The sequence below is a fragment of the Schistocerca americana genome, chromosome 9 (assembly GCF_021461395.2).
Source record: "Schistocerca americana isolate TAMUIC-IGC-003095 chromosome 9, iqSchAmer2.1, whole genome shotgun sequence".
NCBI lineage: Eukaryota > Metazoa > Arthropoda > Insecta > Orthoptera > Acrididae > Schistocerca > Schistocerca americana.
The window spans coordinates 53,796,415-53,819,903 of record NC_060127.1 but is presented as its reverse complement, the minus strand read 5'-3'; the positions used below and the strand labels follow the sequence as shown (position 1 = coordinate 53,819,903).

Genomic DNA, 23,489 nt, shown 5'->3' with positions numbered 1-23,489 from the left:
GAAAGTATTATTTGTATTTTTACTAGAATTAAAACACCCTTTTCATCCGAAAATTTCCTGTATACATGATGTGTGTACAACAGGTACTGCATAATGGTCTTTGATCGAAACTGGTCACACAATAAATAAACAACTTAAGTTGTTACATGATGTCATTTCCACAAGCACATACTATTCACTCAGCTAGTACGGACTATGTTAATTAACTAGAAATACTTTGCACTTAGCACTGGTCAGAAGTCTTCCAATATTCAAAGGAGGTTTTTTCGAGTTTGCTTTAGGAAATGATATCCAGTCATTGAGCGTCAAATCCTGCACATATCAAGGAAATTGAAGGGGGTGACTCGTAAGTCAGTGTTACCTGTATTGTTTGCTGGCCAGCCGATGTGGTCACCTGCAGGTTGTGGATGGCAGTGCCCGCACTACTACCGGCAACTCTGATCTGCTGGTGCACACTCGAGCGCCCACCACGTCCCCCCGCCACGGCGCCAACCACTGGCACGCCCTTCCCTGGCACGGTAGTGACCACCACTTGCTGAGCTGCGCCACCCGCAGAGGACGCTGTCGTGGTGGACTGCAACTGAGATGAGCCGGTAGCTGATTCGGATATAGAATATACCTGTGAAACGGTTTTTGTCATCGAGTAGTTCAAATGGTGGGTTAAATTACGATTTTCTGTATTGAATAAATGCTCAAACACAATTAACTGAGAACTAAAGAAGAAACAACAGCTTATAATTGTCGGTGCTGCTGCTATTGCTGTGATCTCCAGCCCACAGGCTGATTCAGTGCAGCATGAGCTCTACCTATAGTTCATTTTAAATGCCATTAACATGAGCACCCACTAATAACATAGAATCCAAAGTCCGTGGATATACAGGGTGTACCTGAAGTGTTGTAATAAACTATGAGGGGTTGTCTTGAGGAACAAATCAACGACAGAAACCTGTGTCCGGAAATGTCATTCAATGATGCTGCAGAGCATTTCAGTTACAGGTGCCAGTGCCTGTCACTAGCCCACTCTGCTGCATCAAACGTGACTTTGTACATTGACGGACCATAGGTGGAATGTCTCGCAATTTTATTTGTTATTCAGTGTTTGCAACTGATTGCCACGGTCATCAGTGGGGATGACGGAGTGAGCTGCTGTGTCGATCGGTCTTGTCTCGTATGTGTGCGATGCTCTGTTGCCTCGGTGGATTTCTCCTGGAACTGCCCTAAAATCTCCACTGTTTATTGGTATATAGGAGAAAAATAAACTCTGTATGCAAACTGTGGCCCAAAAGCGTCACCCACCAAGGTAACAGAGCATCGCATTCATGTGAGACAAGGCCTGTATATGCAGCAGCTAGCTCCACCTTCTCCACTGGCGATCGTGGCTATCAGTCACAATCACTGAATAACAAACAACACTGTGAGACCTGTGGTCCATCAGTGTACAAAGTCATGTTTGCTGCTGAATGGATGGCCTAGTGACAGATGCCGGTGTCTATAACTACGGAACTCTGTAGCATCATTGGATGATGTTTCTGGAGACGGGTTTCTTTCCTGAAGTTGTTCCTCAAGACACACTCTTCAACCCCTTGAAGATTATCACAACATTTATGCGACACCCTGTATATTTGATGTGATCTTAACTTTATAAAAACAAGGGCTTTCAGTAAAATCAAACATCGAAAAGTCCAGGATGGAATAACAATAAATGGCCAAGGGAGTGTGAGTTGCACTTGTGTGAATGCGTGTATTTTCTATTTCTGAAGGACTTTTTTGGCCAAAAACTTAAAATATTTAGCAGACTTTTCATTATCCCTTTCTGCAATTTGACACCTCCTCTATGAGTAAAATAGCCTCCTACCCATAACATAAAAAAAACTTTTATTACTGTTCAGTGCAAAAACCATAGCATGAGTGGGACGTGCTGAAATAGCTCCTTCTTTCAGTATTGCCACCTTCAGCGTAGGTAAAACCAATGCAACACAATCTTGAAAATATGCACATCTGTGGCTGTCAAACCACCTGCTGGCTGCACTTGTCGATGTTGTTTTAAGACTGTCAGCACACCTGCTGAGGTGCTCTCCTTCAGCTGAGTCTGCCGGCTTATTCTAGTGGCTTGTGGCATCAACCTCCTGGTGCCAAACAATCCCTGTGCCAGAATTAGGACATCTTATGAATTGAATTAAGTTTCACATAATTTTAAGTTATACTGATAATTCAGCACATCTGAGTGACATTTAGAGGCCCTCACAAACTTCTGGTTCTATTTGCATGCAACTTCTGTTTATAACACATTGAGTGAACCATGTTGAAAGGGGGGTGGAAGAGCTAAGAACATACAAAAACAACAATCACTAGAAAAAGTAAATATAGAAATAAAACAGAATGTTGTTATCATCGCATTTATCATATGATTCTGTTTAGCCAAAGAAATACGAAACTGGAATCAGATTTTGTCCAGCCAAATTATTACAAAAGTTACCCCTGTATCTTTATTAATGCTTTAATAAATTAACAGTAATAAGAAACATTGTACTTCAAGTAAAAGTAATGATAAGAATTGTGGTATGTTGTCCTTGTGCTTTGACTGAAATATACCCATTGCTTGAAACGGCTTTTCAAAAAGATTCTGACTTCTTAAACATATAAGCAAAAGCTAGGTATAGTTCTAACACAGAAAGTAAATACAAGAAGCTGAACCACACAAATACTACTGATAAAGAAGATATAAGTATAAAGGCTGATACATAAAGGGACAGATAATTTCAAGCAATCTTATGTTGTAGTGAACGTCTCTGCTATGTTACATCAAAACCAACTTCTATTATATAGAAATTTAGGTTATTGTTTTCCAAAGAAGCTTTAATCTTAAGCAATAGATTCGAAATAGATCACATGGTCGCAGTTGACCTCTGCTTTGTGAAGAGAGCTGCAAGTTCGACAGGATTACACTGAGGTGTCAAAAGTCATGGGATACCTTCTAATATCGCATTGGACCTCCTTTTGCCTGGCGTATTAATGTGGCACAGACTCAACAAGTTGTTGGAAGTCCCCTACAGAAATACTAAACCATGTTGCCTCTACAGCCATCCATAACAGCGAAAGTGTTGCGAATGCACGATTTTGTGCACAAACTGACATTTAAGAGACATAAATGTTTGATGGGATACATGTCAGGTAATCTGAGTGGCCGAACCATTCGCTCATGCTGTCCAGACTGTTCTTCCAACCAATCGTGAAGAACTGTGGATGGTGACACGGCGCACTGTCATCCATAAAAACTACATAATTGTTTGGGAACATGAAATCCGCGAGTGGCTGCAATGGTCTCCAAGTAGCCACACATAAATATTTCCAGTCAGTGATCAGTTCCATCAGACCAGAGGAGCCAGTCGACTCTGCGTAAACAAAGCGCACAGCGTTATGTAGCCACCACCAGCTCGCACAGTGCCTTGTTGACAACTTCAGTCTGTGGCTTCATGGGGTCTGCACAACACTCAAACCCTACTATCAGCTCTTGCCAAATGAAATTAAGACTCAATTGACCAAGCCTCAGTTCTCCAGTTGTCTAGAGGCAACTGATATGGTCGCAATTCCAGGAGAGACGCTGCAGATGATATCGAGCTTTTAGCAGACGAACTCATATCGGTCATCTGCTGCCTTAGCCCAATAACACCCAATTTCCCCACAATGTCCTATTTCACCACAATGTCCTAACTGGTACGCTCGTTGTACATCTCACACTGATTTCTGTCATTATTTCACGCAGTGTTGCTTGCCTGTTAGCACTGACAACATTAAGCAAATGCTGCTGCTCTTGGTTGTGAATAACTGTGTTCCCATTGGTGAGAGGCAATACCTGAAATTTTGTATTCTCAGCATACTCTAGACACTATGGACCTCAGAATATTGAATTTCCAAATGATTTCTGAAATGGAATGTCCCATGTATTTACCTCCAACTACCATTCAAGGTTCCAAGTCTGTTAGTTCCCATCGTGCAACCATGTTCAAGTTGGAAACTGTTTCACATGAATCACCTCAGTAAAAATGACAATTCTGCCAATGCACTGCCATTTTATACATTGTGTATGCGATACTACCACCATATGGATATGTGCATATAGCTTTCCCATGACTTTTGTCCTTTCAGTATATATCACAAGCCCATGCTAGCCTATCCTGTGCAAGCTCCTTCATCTCTGCATGGCTATGATCATTTGAGCCTGCTTTCTGCAGTCAAGACTCTTTACAGTTTTTACCTCCCACACTTCCCTCCAATCCCAAAATGACAACTCCTTGATGCCTAGGGATGTGTGCTTTCACTCCTTCCCTCCATTTAGTCAAGTTGTGCCATAAGGTCACCCCCCCCCCCTCCCCTACTTTGTTTACTTGATCTGTGACTTTCATATAATGCGTGGTCCTTGAAATATATTTGTTCAACTTGAAGTTAGAACACATTTACTTAGCTCGCACTTACCACCAATCTCTTACCCGGCACAAAGTTCCAAGCAAATGGAAGAAAGTGCAGGTGACTCCCATGTATAAGAATGGTAAGAGAACAAATGCAGAAAATTACAGATAATATCCTTAACATCACTTTGGTGCAGAATTCTTGAGCATATTCTACGTTAGAACATAGTAAATTTTCTTGAGACAGAAAAGCTTCTGTCCACAAATCATCACTGATTTTGAAAGGATTGCTCATTCGAAAATCAGCTTGCCCTTTTCTCACATGATATCCTGCAAACTGTGGATGGAGAGCAACAGGCAGATTTCTGAGAAGTGCTAGATACGGTGCCCCACAGCAGGCTGTTAATGGTCCGACTGTACGGAACAGGTTCCACATATGTTAGTGGCTCAAAGACTTCTTAGGTGATAGAATCCAGTACTTTGTCCCTGCCGGTGATTGTTAATCAGATAACGGAGTATCATCAGGAGGGCCCCTGTGAAGTGTGAGAGGACCACTCTTGTTCACTATATATATGTAAATGATTCTGATGGACTGGGTGAGCAGCAAGCTGATGTTGTTAGTTAATTATGTTTTGCTGTACAGAAGGGTACCATTGTTGCATGACTGTAGGAGGGTACAAGACGACCTGCGCAAAATTTCTAGTTGGTGTGATGAATGTCCACTAGCTCAAATGTAGAGAAACGTAACTTAATGCAAATGAATAGGAAAAACAAACACATAGTGTTACAGTGTTAGCAGTGTGCTGCTTGAAACAATCACGGCGATTAAATATCTAGGCATAACATTGCAAAGTGATTGGACCTGGAACAAGCACAAAAGGATGGTAGTAGAGAAGACAAATGGTCAGTTTAGGTTTACTGCAAGAATTTTAGGAAAGAGTAGCTAATCTGTAAAGTAGACCACTAATAAAACACAAGTGCGGCCCATTCCTGAGTAATGCTCGAGTGTTTGGAAACCCCACCGGGCCAGATTAAGGGAAGACCTCTTTGAACAACATCGGCGTATAATGGAAATGCTCTGTGAACTGAAATGGGAATCTCTGGAGTGAGAGAGACATTCCTTTTGTGAAACACTAATGAGAACATTTAGGCAACTGACACTTACAGATGACTTCAGAACAATTCTACTGCCGCCAACACACATTTAGTGTAAGGAACTCGAAGACGAGACAAGGGAAATGAGTGTTTATGCAGACAACACACACATGTGGTTGTTTTCTTTCACTCCGTTTGCAAGCAAGATAGGAAAGTTAGTGGCACAAGGTACCCTCCACCACAGTAGCTTGTGGAGTATGTATGTCGACGTAGGAAACAACACACACACTACACTGCAGAGTAAAATATTCATTCTAGGGACACTCATTCACTGCCTGGACTGGAAGCTTTCATCTTGTCCTCAAATTTAATAAAAGTAATCCACGGGTCATTTGTAGTAAGGAGCTCACAACTGCCAGAGACTCACCTGCTCTCCAGAAGTGACGCTGGCCAGCACACCCCCTTGCTGAGATTCTTGCCTCGGGCGCCGTCCACCGGGCTTACGTGGTCCGAGGGGCTTCTTAGCCTTCGTCACACCTTGTTGTTGCTGATGGAGTCTCTCTGCAAAAGAAATATTATCTCAAATGATCCACCTTCTCCTTACAGGTAGATTAACTCAAATTACAATTGACAATTCCCTTTGAAGAAAACCTCTGAGTGTGTAGCAGACACAAGGAAATGACCTATTGACATATAACTATCTGGGATTCTGAAAATATTGTTCTTGTCAAACACAACTGACTCTTCATTCACATAAAGTACAGAGCGCTGTCAGTAGAAAATCTCGTTGCTTCCATATTTTTATATTTCTAGAAGGCTTCTGAACAGTTCCTCATAAGTGGATTCTAATTAAATTACGTGCCTAGGGAGTAAAGACTCAGTTGTGTGGCAAGAGCCATGATTTCCAAACAGAAAGGTCACAGTTTGCAGTAACTGACAGGAAGTCATTTAGCAAAAGTGATGCCTAAGTTTGACAAGGAAGTGTTATAGGCCCTCTGCTATTCTTAATCTAGATGTTGATGAGCAGCATGCAAATGTTTTCAGGTGATGCCATTTTTCACACTAACTAGTAAAATTATCAGAAGGCCAAAATGATTATGATTTAGAAAATATATCTGCGTGGTGCAGAAAGTGGCAATTACCCTAAACAGTAAAAAAAAAAAACTATGAGGTCCTCCACACTAGTTGATACAACAAAATACCTACATATTACAGCTACAAATTGGAACCACCACATAGAAAATGTTGTGGGAAAGGCTATGTTTTATTTACAGAAGATTTAGAAGATGCAACAAATCTACAAGGGCATGCTGGAAGCTACGGCCTTCGAATTTTTTACATGAACACTCTTAAAGATTTTTAAATAAAATGAAGATTATATATTCTACATCTTTATTCTTCATGTCTTTGTATTTGCAGGCCTCTGCTATTAGTGGTCTCAAAAGTGTAGCTTGCAACACTATGGTGAATAATGTAACTATGTCAGTGTCTGAGAAACTTCCTGCTGTAATCGAGTTTCTAATTTGAAGAGTTTGTCCACATATGGAGCACCCTCTCCATCAGCATGATAATCCCAGACAATACATGAGCGTTGCAACATCTGCTACAATCTGGTATGATGCATTCACTATTATAGATCTTCCTCCATACAGTCCTGACTTGGCCCCATCCGATTATCTTCTGCTCTCAAAAGGTAAAGACCATTCTCAAGGATTTCACTTTGATAGTGATGAAGCAATGCAGGCAGATGTGAGGTTGTGGCTCTCTCTAAAAGGCCAAGCTTCTACAGTGATGGTATCAACAAACTGGTCTCTTGTTGGAAGAAACACATCTGTCGCTAGGGTGACTACGTTGAGAAATAAATATGTAGCTACAAAGATTAAAGGTGCAGAATGTTAACAACATTTGTTTGATTTAAAAAGCTATACAAAGTTTTTACAGAAACAATTTGGAGGCATTACCTTCCAGCATGCCCTCATACTAAAGACACTGCCTATACTACACTTGTCCGTCCTTTTCTGAAGTACTGCCGCATGGCACGGAATCCTTACCATATAGGATTGACGAAGAACACAGAAAAATTTTAGTGAGAAGGAATTCGTTTTGTAGTATCACAAAAAAAGAAGAAGAGTGTCATGATATGATACGTGAGTTGTGTGGTAATCATTAAGACAAAGATGTTTCTAATTGTGGTGAGACTGTTTCAAAAAATATGTGACAATATTTTGTTGACTCCTACCTGCTCAGAGAGAACTGATCAACATAATAAAATAAGAGAAATCAGAGACTGAATGGGAAGATTTAGGTATTCATTTTTCCCCACATGCTATTCTAGAATGGAATGTTTGAGATATAGTATGCATGTGCTTCCATGTCTCTGCTAGACACTTAAGTGTGAAATGTAGAACGGTCATGTAAATGTAGATACAGATAGGAAACAAGAGTAAAAAATAATATAAAGTAAACAGCCCCTTCCTTTCAATTAATGGGAAAATCTAGATCCAACATGCAGTTTTAAAGCTTGTTCTACACTTTTCCCAGTGTAACGATGCGAGGAGTACAAAATTTGTTATAAAAGTCACTAAGTTACTCAACGGACAGTTTTTTTCAGTACAGGTATTTCATTCATTCCAAGCAAGTATCGATTCGCGACGTCATCATCTAGACACGAGTTGACTGTAATCTGAATTCGTTTTAGCAAACTAATAGTTTCTTTCAGGTGATAAAATTTTATTGATTATGAAATGAAAGTTCTTGAAGTTTACTCAGAATGGGAAATGTTAATAACTAATTGCAGGCCATAATTTATCTGTTTAATATGAAGGTGTTTTGAATTGTGTGTGCATGAAGAAGTGTGACATTATGTGCGGCTTTTACTCTGAGACAAGTTATCACATACACTGCAAAAAGTGCGTGTGTACAATTCGCTGACCTGTGCGGTGAATTTTATTTTTAGTGATTTTCACTCGAATGGAGACAAATCCAGTTTCATGTAGACTTTATGTGAGATAGACACATCACTTTATTACAAAAGAGTCATTTGGCCAATTAGGGAAAACTGAAATCTGCGCACTCGATTTGAATTACGTTATACGCTAGTGCGTGATTGAGCTGTCCAGTGGGGAATCATGTACAATAGTTGCAAACGCGCTTGGACTTAATGCACGAAGTTGGAAATTAATTTTGAGACAAGTGCTGATTTTGACAAAAATGGACCAAAAGTGTATTCAAAATATCAAGGTTTTGCTTTAATTGAGACACATATCACCTTGTTGATTATGTTGCTTAGCAACAGTGAAATGCAATTAATTAATTCATTAGAACGATTTGTGACGTAATAAGTCCCATTACACATACAAACTGTTACACGAAATTTCCTGACCGCTTGAGAGTGACTTTATTTCCAGAAATGCCAATAAACCGGCAGTTTCGAAAGTTAAATTACTAACTGTTGTGTAACTTCACTGATCGTCCCACGCCACTACTTAATGTGTTGTATCGTGTCTCTTCATAAGAGATCTCAAGAAGCCGGGATAAACAAGAACAAGACTAAAGTAGAGGCATCGGTATACCATAACAACTTAAAATAGCACAATAGTGATTTTGATGTGGCACAAAATGAGCATCAAACATTACATCAGTTTGTCTTGGCCATTTCTGTGGATCACTTTGACTTACAATCTTTAGTTAGCCCCTTCACAGTCAAATATTATCTACACTCTGTTCAAAATTACTTTAGGACTGACACTGTGGCACAACTATGTGGAGGCGCAGAGTAGAGTTGCCACATCCTGCACAGAACACATGTACAATCTGAACATTTCGTTTCAATTATTTAAACTTCTATTATGATCCTTGCAGCGTGTATCTGAATTTGTTCCATGTCTGTTGAGTAGCCTACTTGATAAGGACTCAAAACACAGGAACAATACTCCAGAACTGATCCCACTAGCATCCTGTACACAAATTCCTTGTCCAACAAATTTTAGTCTTATATTCACCTTTGTTAATACTTTCCCATTTCATGTCAAATCATAGCATGCCCCCTAATAGTTACACGATTTGATGTGCTAAGAATATTCAACGCAAATCCTGTAATAATATACTATCAAGTTCTTTCAGGAATTATCTTCCAATCACCCACGTTTAAAGATAGATGTCATTCATTACCCAAAGCAGAAATGTTGTTCAAGTTTTTCTGCATTTCCAACAACGATACTTTCCTGTAAACAAAAGCACTGTGAGCAAATAATTTTATTGTACTGCTCAGTCTATGTGATAAATCTTTTAAATATTGTATGGGAATTTCTGGCACAAAGCGAATAACTTGGAAGAGAAGCTTACAACTCACTGAACAGGAGAGGGTATATTCATGAAACATAAAATGCAAAACCTGTTGATTCCAACACCAAGTGGAGCTCTGGCACGAAAGTATAAGAAAACATACCAAATTCCTGCTCAGAGCGGCCGCGGTGTAAGTATATCCAGATCTTCCGCTTGGTGTCGTACTTGACACAGGGGTCCGGCTCGTAGTGCAGGCGGTCGAGCGCCCCGCTCACCACAGAATGCAGGTAGTTCTCCTGGGCAATCGGAGCCAAGTACTGAGAGTCGCGCAGCAGCTCGCAGATGTCAGAGCGCGTGCCCTCGCCGTTGGGCAGGCGGGCCGTCGCGTCACGCACTGTAAGGTGGCGACACACAAGTAAATGGTGGGTGGTGCGAGTGAAGAGTAGGCTTCAACTGTCACTTATTTCATTGGAAACAATCTTATGCCAGAATATAAATTATAAAAACCTGCAAAACAGGCAAGGATATAAATATATGCAATTGTATCTAAATTATGATTAAGATCTACATCTATCTAGAATAATATTACTTTTTGCTGCATTAAATGTATACTTAGAAAATATTAAGAAAATATGTATAAAATGTTGAAACAGAAATACAAGCTGAAATTTGTACTTCACTCATGATATGAGATACAGGTGAATAAAGTTTAAGTTTCATCCTTATACTGAATCGCTCTGAAACTCATAACAAGTATTGAACTATTTAGTTACACAAATTAGTCACCCTCAAGGTAGCACTAAGCATACAGGAAGGTAAGTTTTAAAAGCTAATTCCTTCATAGAACTCACTTGCTGCAAGTAATGTAAACTACAGTTCAAAATATAGGAAGTGGCAGCAGAAGAATACACATATGAAGGTATTTAAATTTGCAAGCGTTCGGAGCCAATGGCTCCTTCTTCTGGCAGAGGGGTTGAAAGGAAAGGAAGAGGGGTGACAGAAAAGGACTGGTGAGGTTAAGGGAATGGGGATAGTTAGGAAAAGTCACTCAGATCCCGGTGTTCTGGCCAACTTCTCTGAACTCTCCCCATTTCCTAAATCTCAGCAGCCCTTTTCTTGCACCCCTCTTCCTTCACCTTCAAACCTTCTGCCACAAGAAGGAGCCACTGGCTCCGAAAGCTTCCAAATTAAAATACTTTTATACGTCCGTTCTCCTGCCACCACTTAGTGAGTACTTTTTTTATCTATCCAATTACATTATATTTTCAAAAATTGATTATTTTCATTCACATACAGGAAGTGTTACATTTAGGAAAATCATGTTCGATTTAAGTGTGAAGTCATCTATTCTAAATTCTATTACCAGTCTGTCGTTAACAAGCAACACAAAGAAAATCGGCATTAATTTACGACGACTGTCAACGGCAAAACTATTTCAATAAATACAAATCTCACAGGTAATTCACAACGTCAATGTCATTATTTGTTTTGCAATTGAAATTTAGAAAACTGCTCAGAGTGGAATTTTGGGAAAGTACAATAATAGTAGAGTTGAATCTACTTGTAGATACTCTGTTATTTCAATGTAATTTCTGATCAATCAAAAGTTAATGACTGTTCTTAAACAAACGTATAAACAATTAGCACATGATGTGTAATCACTGTAAACACCTTACCTTCAATGTTCAACTATTGAAGGTATCTTTAAAAAGGGGGTGGGAGTGTTACAGAATGAGTGAAACAGATGTGAGAGCAATCAGTTAAATTATACAATTGTACCATCTTATAATGATAACAATTTTTATAAATTGTGTTTTATTTGACATTGCACTGAATTTTTTAAGCAGCAACATATTTGCCATTGACTGCATTTACAATAAATTTATATAATCAATGGCAAAAACATTATCATTTAAGAAATTTATAAAAATGTTCTGATTTCTTGATATATCAACTCTCAATTTACAATTTGCTCAAAGAATCACTTATAGAGATGAAATCATAACAAAGAGAGGAGGAACTATTTTCTCACAGAAATTTATGATCAACTAGCACTTAGAAAGACATACATGAAAGACTGAATCGGTAAAGAGAATGGAACAAAATCTCCACCCCCGTAACATGTAACAGTCGCCATTACTTACCAAGTGCTAGGATGGTGACAAAATTTGGCCTCTCACCAACTAGCAGAGAATGCCCTCGTGGCTTGTTGGGCCCAGCACTCTGATTGTAAACTCCCTTGACGGGGCCCACAACAGATTCGTAACCGTGCATCCGAAAAGTGAAAGCCTTGTGAGGATTTTCATATCGGCGGCGTTCCTGAGACACAAGTAAAGACAGACCATCGGATCGATCGAATGAACATTGTTGGAAAACAATGTAATTAAAAATCATCCTACAGACGTTCGAATTTCAATACTTCAACTAACTTGGCTTTCAATCTGAAATATAGTCGTACCTGCTTTTTATTTTATTTTTATTTATTTATTTACTTTTTAATTTAAAATTCTTTTCACTGGGAATAATAAGAATTACACATTTCTATGCTGTAAATCTCAAGGTCATTTTAGCAGCAAACTGTGATATAAAAATCAGTGCAAATTGCTACCCACTTTTAGACTAATTTAAATTAGTTGACATTCAATGTTTAAGGTCACTGTGACAAGCATTGTCTCAAGGCATTAATCACAGCACTCCACTTTACTGCCTCCGTGTACTACAAAAATTATGTAATAAATCTGAAATTCATTTATGGTCAAGATATCTATAATGTCTTTAAGCATACAAAAAATATGGATAGAAGTTATAGTTTTCTCTTCCTTGAAATAAACAAAACTTTTATGGCCAGGAAAGTCTGCAAATTGAAAACTGGCAGGCACGGTGCATTGGGTAACTGAAGTGGCAACACAACTGGAATCTATCTACATGTTTTTGGCTTATAGCTGTGTAGTTGTTTTCATTTTGTGCACAATATTTTGCCCCACATGTCTTCTTCAGGTGATGTGCTCCCTACCTCAACTGCAACCACACTGTGGACTATTGTTGGTCTCACGCTGCTATTTACAGCCAAGTTTCAGTACTGGCACCCACCACAACCTTTGATGCCCATTTGTTTTTCAGATTTCACACTTTATTTCACTAAACAGACTTTCTCCCAGCATTTTCACCTGCGGTAGATAAGTTGGCCTGCGAGATAGTAAGAAATTGGGAGCCAGACTCTTATTTACAGTGATATGCCCTTCACAGTGTATTGGGCTTTCCAACATATTTATTTCAATAGATTCCATAATTACGATGTCCCAAGAGCTTCACATTTGCACACTTATACTATAGTCTGACTAAAATTACTTGATAGTTGACACTTCATACACTTGGAGCTGTCTTCCTCCAGTCAGAGAGCTCAACATCATGCCCGAACTATTCACTGTTGCCAGTCATAACAAATGGTCAGTTCACTTCCAATTCACTTTATGGCTTTTTTTTGTGATGTGTTTGGACACTGAGTCCTGGGTCTGGCCCTTTTAATTTGCATTTCATAAGACATGATAACCATCCCACAAGGGACACACATAAAATGATGGTAACTAAATATGCACATTTTATACACAGAATTAGCCAAACACTACTGGATCCTCTTGCAAAAGACACGATTCGGCCACAGATTCAATTATCATCATCACAGAGACTGCCCTACAACAAATAAACTTCATACAACATTCTGTAAAGTCAAAGTTTTTGAAAGCAGCAAATCATTCTTGCAACTGGTTCTATACAAGAATTAACGTAACACCAGAACAGTAAGCAGTGCTGTAGCACAATAGTTAAGTTTCAGTACCGACATGCAGTACGTCGTGGGTTCGAGTCTTGTTAGGTAATTTTTTTTATTTATAAATTTTTATACAACTGACTCAGATTATTATTATTATTATTACTATTATTATTATTTTCAATTAATTAGTTTAAATTTATTATTTTTATTTTTAATCTTTTGTAGCATCATTTTCGTCATCAGATTGATTTTTTTTATTTGCTCTTACTTTTTCTTCCTATCATTCTTTTTTCATTTGGAGTCTGTCTGTGTCACCCATAATGTGACAGAGTATCAACCAGGACTACTCATTGGCTGGTATTGCATCAGCTCGCATAGCCAGTATAAGGTAACTGATGAAAGTGGGAAGTTACAGTTTCACCCTTAGTGCTGAAACTGTAATTTTTCTGTATTTCATTTACTCAAAGAGATCTGCTTTCAATAATTGCTGTACAGAAAGCAAGCGTGATTAATAGTTCTGCTGCAGGTTGTAGACTGCTGCTTTCTCAGATACATTGTACATCTCAAAGTTGTGGTTAGATTAGGACCTGAGTGTAAATGTGTCATTTGCTGCAGCTCAGTCATTGGTCACTTAAAATCAGCTGTGAGCGGAGTTTCTCAGGTTCCCACCATACCTGCTGGCAGCTGCTCCCAACATCACTCTGTGTTACATGAACAGCACTTCAGCACTTGTGAAGTGAACTGTCACATTCACATGTCGCCTTTAAGCAGACAGCAGCTGCTGTGTCAACACTGTCATAATACATGACAGATGTCAACTGTAAAGTAATTTTATACAGACTACAGTCTCATCTTACTCAGACCAGAGTTTAGGGACAGCTGATTTGCTTTGCTGTTCTAGACAAGTGTGTTGCTGATATACCTTAATCTGCCTTGACTATTGTAATAGTCTGTCCCACATAAGACATGTCGCATTCAAAGGCTGCAGCGGGTACCGGGAGTTTAATTCAGTTATTAATACTGGTGCGACTGCAACAATATTCAACTGCTGCTAATGCTGATTAAACATCTGAGGGCATCAGTCTGCTATTCATTCCCCAGGACAGAATCAGTGTAACTCCTCTGGCTGCACCTAGAGTAAATCCTACGTGCAAGTGTGAGAACATTTTCTAAATGTTTGCATAGTGTGTATCTGAGGTTGGACATCAGTACCAGCCTGGTACTCACATAGTGAGATGCAGAAAATTGCCTAGAAACCATGTCCAGTCCATCCAGATCATCTACATTCCTATTAACTGGATTCAATCCAGGTGACATGGTCTCGCGGTCACGTTCTCGCTTCCCGAGCACGGGGTCCCAGGTTTGATTCCTGGCGGGGTCAGGGATTTTCACCTGCCTCGAGATGACTGGGTGTTTGTGTTGTCCTCATCATTTCATCCTCATTCATGAAAGTGGTGAGATTGGGATGAGCAAAGATTGGGAATTTGTACGGGCACTCATAACTGCACAGTTGAGCACCCCACAAACCGTACATCATCATCATCAATCCAGGTGAGGCTCTTTTCCTCATATTGCAAAAGTGGCACGTTAATGAACTTGGCTAACTGTGTCATCTGTACAATATTTAACAGTTCTGGGAGAGGACAATACTTATGTAAAGGAAATCACATACTGCAAACAATTCTGAGCACTGCTGCAGCCTTTGGAGTTTTTATCAATTACGCGCAACAGACTTCAAACGAATTCAGAGATGTGCTGCTGGGATCATAAAAGGACAATGTATCCCAAACAATGGTGTAAGAGAAATGGGGGGGGGGGGGGGGGGGGGGGGAGCTTAAACAGGAATACTTTGAAGAAACACAACATAGTTTTCACGAAACACTCTTGGGAAAATTTATACGAGGATTATTTGGTAAGAAAGATCAGATCGGTTGCAAAATGGAAATCCCACTGAAAATCTAATTAAGCTTTTCCCTGATGTGTTGGGGAGTGTCTCTAGTGTGCCTGCCGATCATGTCACATTACTCTTTTCAGTTCTGAGCACTCCATGAGTGCATAAAGATGCCTAGAAAATATAGTCTCCCTCTAACTATGAATGCTTGCTGAGAGATTTCATCTGGTTTCATGCGCCCCCACATTACGTAGCTGTCACACTTCCCTCTTCACGACAGTTAGTGACCATACAATGCATGGGCCATGAAGACACTCCTTTAGAGTTTTTGAGGGGACGTATTTGATCACCCACCATACAGCCTGGGCTTGGCTCCCTATGATTCTCATCTCTGCTAACACAAACGGCTGGTGATGAAGATAAAATTCTGGCACATACAATGAGCCGTTGACCAGTGTTAAGTAATCGTAGATAGTGCAGGCGTTCTATGATGAGGGTATTGGAAACTTGGTATAACATTACCACAAATGTCTAAATCAGAGTGGCAATTGTGTAAAGAAGTAGCTGGAAGGTGTAGTTAAACGTTGCAAATAAAACATTTTTAATTTTCACTTTGGTTTCAATTTCGCAATCTATTGGACTTTACTTTCCAAATAACCCTCGTAGGACCTGTATTTTGAGAAGACCGTGCAACCATTGTGGTGCAATCGTATATTTCTCGTAGGGATCACAAGGATAAGAGAAATTACGCCACATACAAAATACAATCTGCAAATTAAACAGGAAAGAACAACGATAATTTTGGAACACTGCACCATACATCATGCATTCTGCAATGGCTTGTGGAGTATATAGGTAAATGCATATGTGGGTTGGAGACAAGGCAATGAGAACATATAACAACACAGCAAGCAGCCCCTGAAGAAGATGATGACAAGGTCGGTTGTCAAAATATTGTGTATAAATGGATTAAACAACTCAGTTTCACACACAAAAGCATTCCATCCAATCAGTTGTGTCGAGGAAAATGAAAGATCAGAGTGGGAGGCAACAGAGCCAAGCTTCCTTGGGAGGAACAGTCCAATCCTCTCACTTTCAAACACCAACTAATCTGATTACAACAGAAGCACAATAGAAAGCCCAAGCAATTTGCAGTTTTCACTCAGTATTATTCGGTAATTGTGCCTCCGACCAACCTGCTCCCGGTAGATCTCCTTCTCGGCAGCAGTGCTGGGCCGCACCACCCAAGTCGTGGGGCATCTGGGCGGCGGTGGAGACTGTGCGCGGTCGTCGTCATCCGTGCTCTGCCCCGGCACCTCGCCGCCGTCTCCCTCCGAGGCGTCCGCCACCCTCACGTGATCTGCCCCCGCACTGCCCTTCTCCCTCTCCCTCTCCCTCTCTCGGCCGTGGTGGGAGTGCCGCCTCCCGCCAGGTCCCCCGTGCTGCGCCGGGGGCGGTGGTGGCCGCGGCCCGACGGCTCGCATCTCGTCCCGGCGCAGCAGCCAGTGCTGGCAGAGTGGCAGCAGGTGGGAGTCCGAGTCCCTCCCAGCACCAATCCACTGGTACGCTTGGTTCGGTTTGCGTTCCAAATACGGCACAAATTCGTCTGGCTGAAAATCTGCAGGAATAGTGACAAAAGATAGAGTGTAATCAATAAATTGATTACGCAATTTGAACACATTTACAGTTTTTAAAAGAGAATTTTTTCATACATTTAGTGCGTATTTAAGGATGTCAGAATACTACCACTTCAAACCATTCTCTGTGAATAGTGCTACCTGCACAGCTTCAATGTACTTAAAGAACACCATCACAGAACCACCAAACAATGTTGTTTGTTGTATTTATTTATTAACAATCTGTTTTGGTAAGTGTTCATCTTCAAGTCACCTTCACACACTTAGCAACATTCAAAGAAGCACACACAAAGGTACAAACACAAAACTTTGCAAGCAAGTACACTGAGATCCGATATGTAAATGATCCAAGTATGGTGCTAATGCACGTGCCCACAGACACTGCAGTGATATTACAATCGACCAGAGGTCCCTATTTAAGTAGTCGATAGTGGACGAGTCATACATGTGATGATCACATCCTGACTCGAGGAGGACGTCAACAGGCACAGAATGCCAGGTAGACATGTTAGATGACATCTCACAGTTATGCCAATTTTTAGGAGGGTTTTAATCATCGTCATGAAAACTGCTGACTGGTCAACAAACTGTGTGGCTCACAAGTTTGATTGTTCGGAGTGTTCTGTCAGACAATGTCGGGAGCAGTGGACACGAGATGGTACCCACATGTGAAGTACCAGGTCTGGAGCGACCAGGGAGACGACACCGGAATGACGTTGACAGCCACTGATTGGAAAGACGTGGTGATCAGTGATGAATCCCAAGTCTTCTTTTGGGAACAGATGATAACTGCATACAGATGCAGAGACAGTCTGGTGAAAGGTACTGTTCAACCCACGCTGTCACACGCCATAATGCCTTCACAGCCAGAATAAGGGTTTGGGGGGACCATAGCCTAAGATAGCCAGTCCCCTCTAATTGTGGTACTTGGAACCTTAACAGGCCACCATTATGTTGATGACATTCTTCAATGCCATGTAGCACCTATCCTACATGGTCTACCAGGGGCAATTTTCCAGCAAGATAATGCTCGTCCACACACAGTTCAAGTTGTTCAAGACTTCCTACATCACGTTTTGTCTCTTCCATAGCTGGCTGCTTACCAGACTTGTTCCCTACAGAGCACATGTGTGACCAGCTGGAACGCCAGATGCTGCTTTATCACTCTATACATGATTTTGGAAGGGACTGTTCAAGATTTGTGGACCATTCTGCCCCACGACAACATCAGACGTCTAATCAACTCGATCCCGAACCTCATCATAGGATGTATTGCAGCTAAAGGTGGTTCAACATATTAATGATGTCGCACTGTTGTTGTCTACTTTTGCATATTGATTTCGAGATCAAGTCAGTCTCTCATTTGTACCATTAAGTCTAATTAATTTCAATTTGACCGAATACTCTCATCTTGGCGCACTATTTAAAATGTTCATGAATGTATAAACAGAGGTAAAAGAAATAGTATATGTCAAAATTAGAGTGAACTATTGTGTCTAGCAGATACTTACATGTACCAATACATCAGGTTAAAAGAAGATCCCTTGGCCACAAGTATGTAATTATTAATAGCTGTAGTTTTTTATGAACATTACAATATGAAAACGTTTTAACAAGGCTGTGTTCATAGAACATTTGCAACATGAACTGACATAATCTTTTCGTTATGTAAGCAAAATTATATATGGTGGAATGTAATATAAGACAACATACAATTACATCATTCTAGTCAACATTCTAGCATGTATGTTTTCAAGGCTTCATGGTCCATGTGGTTTCCTCTGTTTTATTTGTTTTGTCAGTTTTATTCATTGCCCACAACCAAGAACAAAGGTATTGTACATTATGCATCTCTGATGAAGCCACAACCAATTATGCCAGCTTGTAGTAAAACAGCTGTTTTTGTATGATAACAAACGTCAGCTGATTCAGCCGTCAGATTTGCTGAGACAGTATGTGGAACAGTGCAACGGATTGTCAATTTATGCACTTAGTGGTGGATAGAAAAATGTATAAGACAATGGCTACATGTATAAGTGACAGATACTGACAGCTACTCTTGTTACGTTTTTCCATACCTATGATATGCAACTCCAATTGTCTAATCATTTCCCTCAGTCAAGTCCTGTGTTGTGCACGGCTGTTCCTGTAGAGGGTATATATAAGCAGGCGGCCCGAATCTCGTGTTGTTCCATTCTCATATGATACATCCCAGATGCCCATTTTGCATGTCGGTCTCACAATGGGGGACGCACACCCTATGAGAACTGAGTGATCTCCAAACAGGACACTAGTAGGACCCGTTATGGAGTACTGTTTGAGTGTTTGGGATCCACACCATGTCAGATTGAAAGAAGACTTCGAAGCAATTAAGAAACGAGCTGCTAAAGACGTTACCGGTAGATTCAAACAACGTGCAAGTATTATGGAGGTGCTATGGGAACTCTAACGGGAATCACTGGAGGGAAGGCAACTTTCTTTTTGAGGGGCACTAGTGAGAAAATTTAGGGAACCAGCATTTGAACCTGACTTCAGAACAATTCTACTGCCCCCCCCCCCCCTCCCCCGATGCACATTTTGAATAAGGGCCATGAGGATAAGATTGGAGAGGTTAGGTTTTGTACAGAGGTATACCGACTGTTGTTTTTTCCTTGTTCTACTCGTGAGCCAAACACGAAAGGAAATGACTAGTATTGGTACAGGATGCCCCATATCACACACCATAAAGTGGATTGCAGAGTATGTATGTACCGAACGAAAGTGCTGGCAGGTCGTTTTCGTTCGGTAAGTCACCTCATCTTTGTTTTTATATATAATTTTTCCCACGTGGAATGTTTCCTTCTATTATAGAGTATGTATGTAGACGTAGATGTATATGCAAATGTGGACTGTTTCCTGGCATTAGCTCTCCCTTTGCAGGGATATGTGGTGGCAGCTTACTCTTCCATCTAGCGACACAGTTAGACTCCAGTGTTCCCTCCAGAAACTGAATCCTAATGATGGAGCTATTTCTAGATTTCAGGCAGCTGACTACAGTTTAACAAACATGCAGCAGATGGTGTCAATTCATTGGTCTGCTTCACCCCCTCGACATCGGCAGCAACGGCCGTTCTGACAGTGGAGGGAGCTATGCAAAACAGTCAGTCATTCAGGTAGTCTCACTGACTACAATGTCATTTTGCTTGATTGGCCAGGTTCACTCCACACAGTTGAGGTGCACTCTGCAGCTGTCACACACAAAGCAAGAGTAGATATTCTCAGGGCTTGACGACTAGCTCCTCATGATTTAGATGCTCAAGGTGATAATAACTGTGTACTTGTCACCAAGGAGACTTCCTTCAGCATGACGCAATGTGTGTGTGTTTTCCATTTTGGAAGATGACCTTTCAGCTGAAAGCTTAAATGTATAGCAATCTTTCTGTTGTGCCCTCTGTGACTCAATGTCTCCTCTATGGTGAGCACCAATCTATCCTTTTCATAATATTGATGATATTCCATCCTGGACTTTCCACAGTTTGATAAATTTCTTTGTGATGGAAAGCAGTTTGACGTGCTGTCCCATCACAAACTGTTAACAAAGGTACAAGCATATGGAATAGGTTGCCAAATATGTGGGCAGTTTGAAGACTTCTGAAGTACCAGAAACCAATATGCTATCCTCAATGGCAGGTGTTTCTTCAGGCATGCCTTGTTCTCCCATCCGCCGCCCGCGCCCCCCCCCTCCCCTCCCCAATCTTTTTGAGTCATTAGTCTTCTGACTGGTTTGATGCGGCCCACCACAAATTCCTCTCTTATGACAACCTCTTCAGCTTGGAGTAGCACTTAAAACCTACATCCTCAATTATATGCTGGATGCATTCCAACCTATGTCTTTCTCCATAGTTTTTATGCCCTACAGCTTCCTCCGCATGGAGAGCTGCATCAAACCAGTCTCAGGACTGAAGACCACAACAACAACAGCTTCCTCCAGCACTATGGAAGTTATTCCATGGCATCTTAACTGATGTCCTGCCACCCCTTCCCTTCTTCTTGTCAGTGTTTTCCATATATACATTTCCTCAATGATTCTGCAGGAAACGACCTCATTCCTTACCTTACCAGTCCACCTACTTTTTGTTCTGTATGAATGTAAATGATCTGATGGACTGAGTGAGCAGCAATCTGCAACTGTTTGCTGATGATGCACAGGTTTACTGGAAGGTATCATCACGAAGTAACTGTAGAAGGATACACGGCGAGTTCAACAAAATTTCTAGTTGGTGTGATGAATGGCAGCTAGCTCTAAATGCAGAAAAATGTAAGTTCATGCAGCTGAGTAGGAAAAACAATCCCTTAATGTTCGAATACAGCATTCGTAGTGCGCTGCTTGACACAGTATGTCAATTAAATATCTAGGCATAATGTTGCAAAGTGATATGAAATGGAATGAGCATGTAACAACACTAGTAGAGAAGAGGTATGACTGGCTTCAGTTTACTAGGAGTATTTTAGAAAAGCGTAGTCCACCTATAAAGGTCAAACCCCACTGCCGCAGTGGCGTGATGGCACACACAATTGGCAATCCCACCTGGAAGCAGCAGATGCTAGCGGTAGCCAATGACAGGCAGCCACTGAGATATGGGTCGGGACCCACTGAAAAGCATTTCAATGTGCACCATGGAGACAGGTTCATTCATCAACATAGCTCATAATGGTGACTTAGAATATGCAATTCCAGTACACATATTTCAAACACTCTGTGAATATTTGTCAGTCCATCTCTAAACTGCCACTGACATTATCATAGCAATGATAGACATAAAGCCAACACCCATCCATCATAGTGGTACAAGTTTACAAGTCTACCAACAACATGGATTATGAACAGTTTGGAAGGATGAATGATAAAATAAAGAAATATAATCAGATTGTTAAAGAAGACAAACATTTTAAATGTGATGAAAGACTGGAATTTGGTAGCAGGGATAGAAAGATGAAATAGGAGGATATGGGCTAGGTGGAGCCGCCTGGTACAATTTCACACAGAGAATAATTTGATCATCACTAAACTCTGTTCAAGAATCATGAAGGAAGGATGTGTACCAGATTTTAAATTCTAAGGCGTTTCCAGGTGCAGATGCAGATCGACAATAATTTATTGAATATTACAACGAAAGAGACAGCTACATGGAGCGAATTAAGAGATGAAACCTGAATAAGTTAAGACCCATAGGTTGTCGATAATCTTAAAAGGGATAATTAGGCAGTGACTGATGGAAATAAAGAAAAGAATACACTACGAGACAAATGGGTATCTTTGAGTGAACCGGAAATGAGAGCAGCAGAAGATATAAAGGAGAAAAAGGTACAGTAGAAATTTTTGCATGATGTTGGGTTGGGTTGTTTGGGGGGAGGAGACCAGACAGCGAGGTCATCATTCATCGGATTAGGGAAGGACGGCGAAGGAAGTCGGCCATGCCCTTTCAAAGGAACCATCCCGGCATTTGCCTGGAGCAATTTAGGGAAATCACGGAAAACCTAAATCAGGATGGCCGGACGCAGGATTGAACCATCATCCGCCCGAATGCGAGCCCAGTGTGCTTTGCATGATGTAATGACTTCAATTGACAACAGGAGAAAATTTGAAAAAGAAGTAAGCCGAGAAGGAAATAGGAAGCACCAATGTCTAAAAAATTATACTGTCAGAAAGTGCAAAATCATAAATCAATAAAGCCTTTGCAATTGCACTTGGAAAAGGTAGATGCTGCACGTAGGACAAATAAATTAATAAAAAGCTTTGGAACAAAGAAAAGCAATTGTAAGAATATCAACAGCTCAGATGGCAAGCGAGAACTAAGTAGAGAAGAGAAGGCTGGAAGGTGGACCCAATATGTGTATGGGGGCTGGTGGAGGGGGTTCTATACAATCTAAACTGAGCACAATGTTAGAATCCTGTGGAATGTGTGATCACGCGATGCAATACTGAAAACTATCTTAGTCGAAGACCTTCATTTATGGCATTTGTAGATTTATAGAAAGCTTTTGAGAATCTTGACTGAAGTACACTCTTAGAAGCTCCACAGGTATCAGCAATAAAACACAGGCACACAAAATTATTTACAGCTTGTACAGAAACCAGATAGTAATCGTAAAACTTCAAGGTCTTGAAAGGGAAGTAATAGTTGAGAAGACAGAATTAGAGAAGATATAAAATGTAGGCTGGTAACAGCAAGAAAAGCACTCCTCAAAATATAAAAAAATATATATATATATATAAAAATTAAAAAATTGTTGACATCAATTATAAATTTAAGTGTTGGGAAGTACTGTGTGATTGTGAAGTGTGTATGTAAGTGAAATAAGTACAATAAAGAGTTCTGTCAAGAAGACAATGGATGCTTTCAAAATGTAGTGCTAAAGAAGAATGC

At 40.5% G+C, this 23,489-nt stretch overlaps 1 protein-coding gene across 1 annotated transcript in view; it reads right to left on the bottom strand.

Moving 5' to 3' along the window:
* The window catches only part of LOC124551334 (nuclear factor related to kappa-B-binding protein), a 195,438-nt gene that overhangs the window by 107,392 nt on the left and 64,557 nt on the right, over nt 1-23,489 (bottom strand). Inside the window, exons 10-14 of the mRNA XM_047126355.1 lie at nt 16,642-17,063; nt 11,930-12,104; nt 9,949-10,179; nt 5,929-6,062; nt 362-580 (exon numbers count right to left, since the gene is read on the bottom strand). Of these exons, the coding sequence (XP_046982311.1) occupies nt 362-580; nt 5,929-6,062; nt 9,949-10,179; nt 11,930-12,104; nt 16,642-17,063 (1,181 nt within the window). The remainder of the gene's footprint in view (nt 1-361; nt 581-5,928; nt 6,063-9,948; nt 10,180-11,929; nt 12,105-16,641; nt 17,064-23,489) is intronic.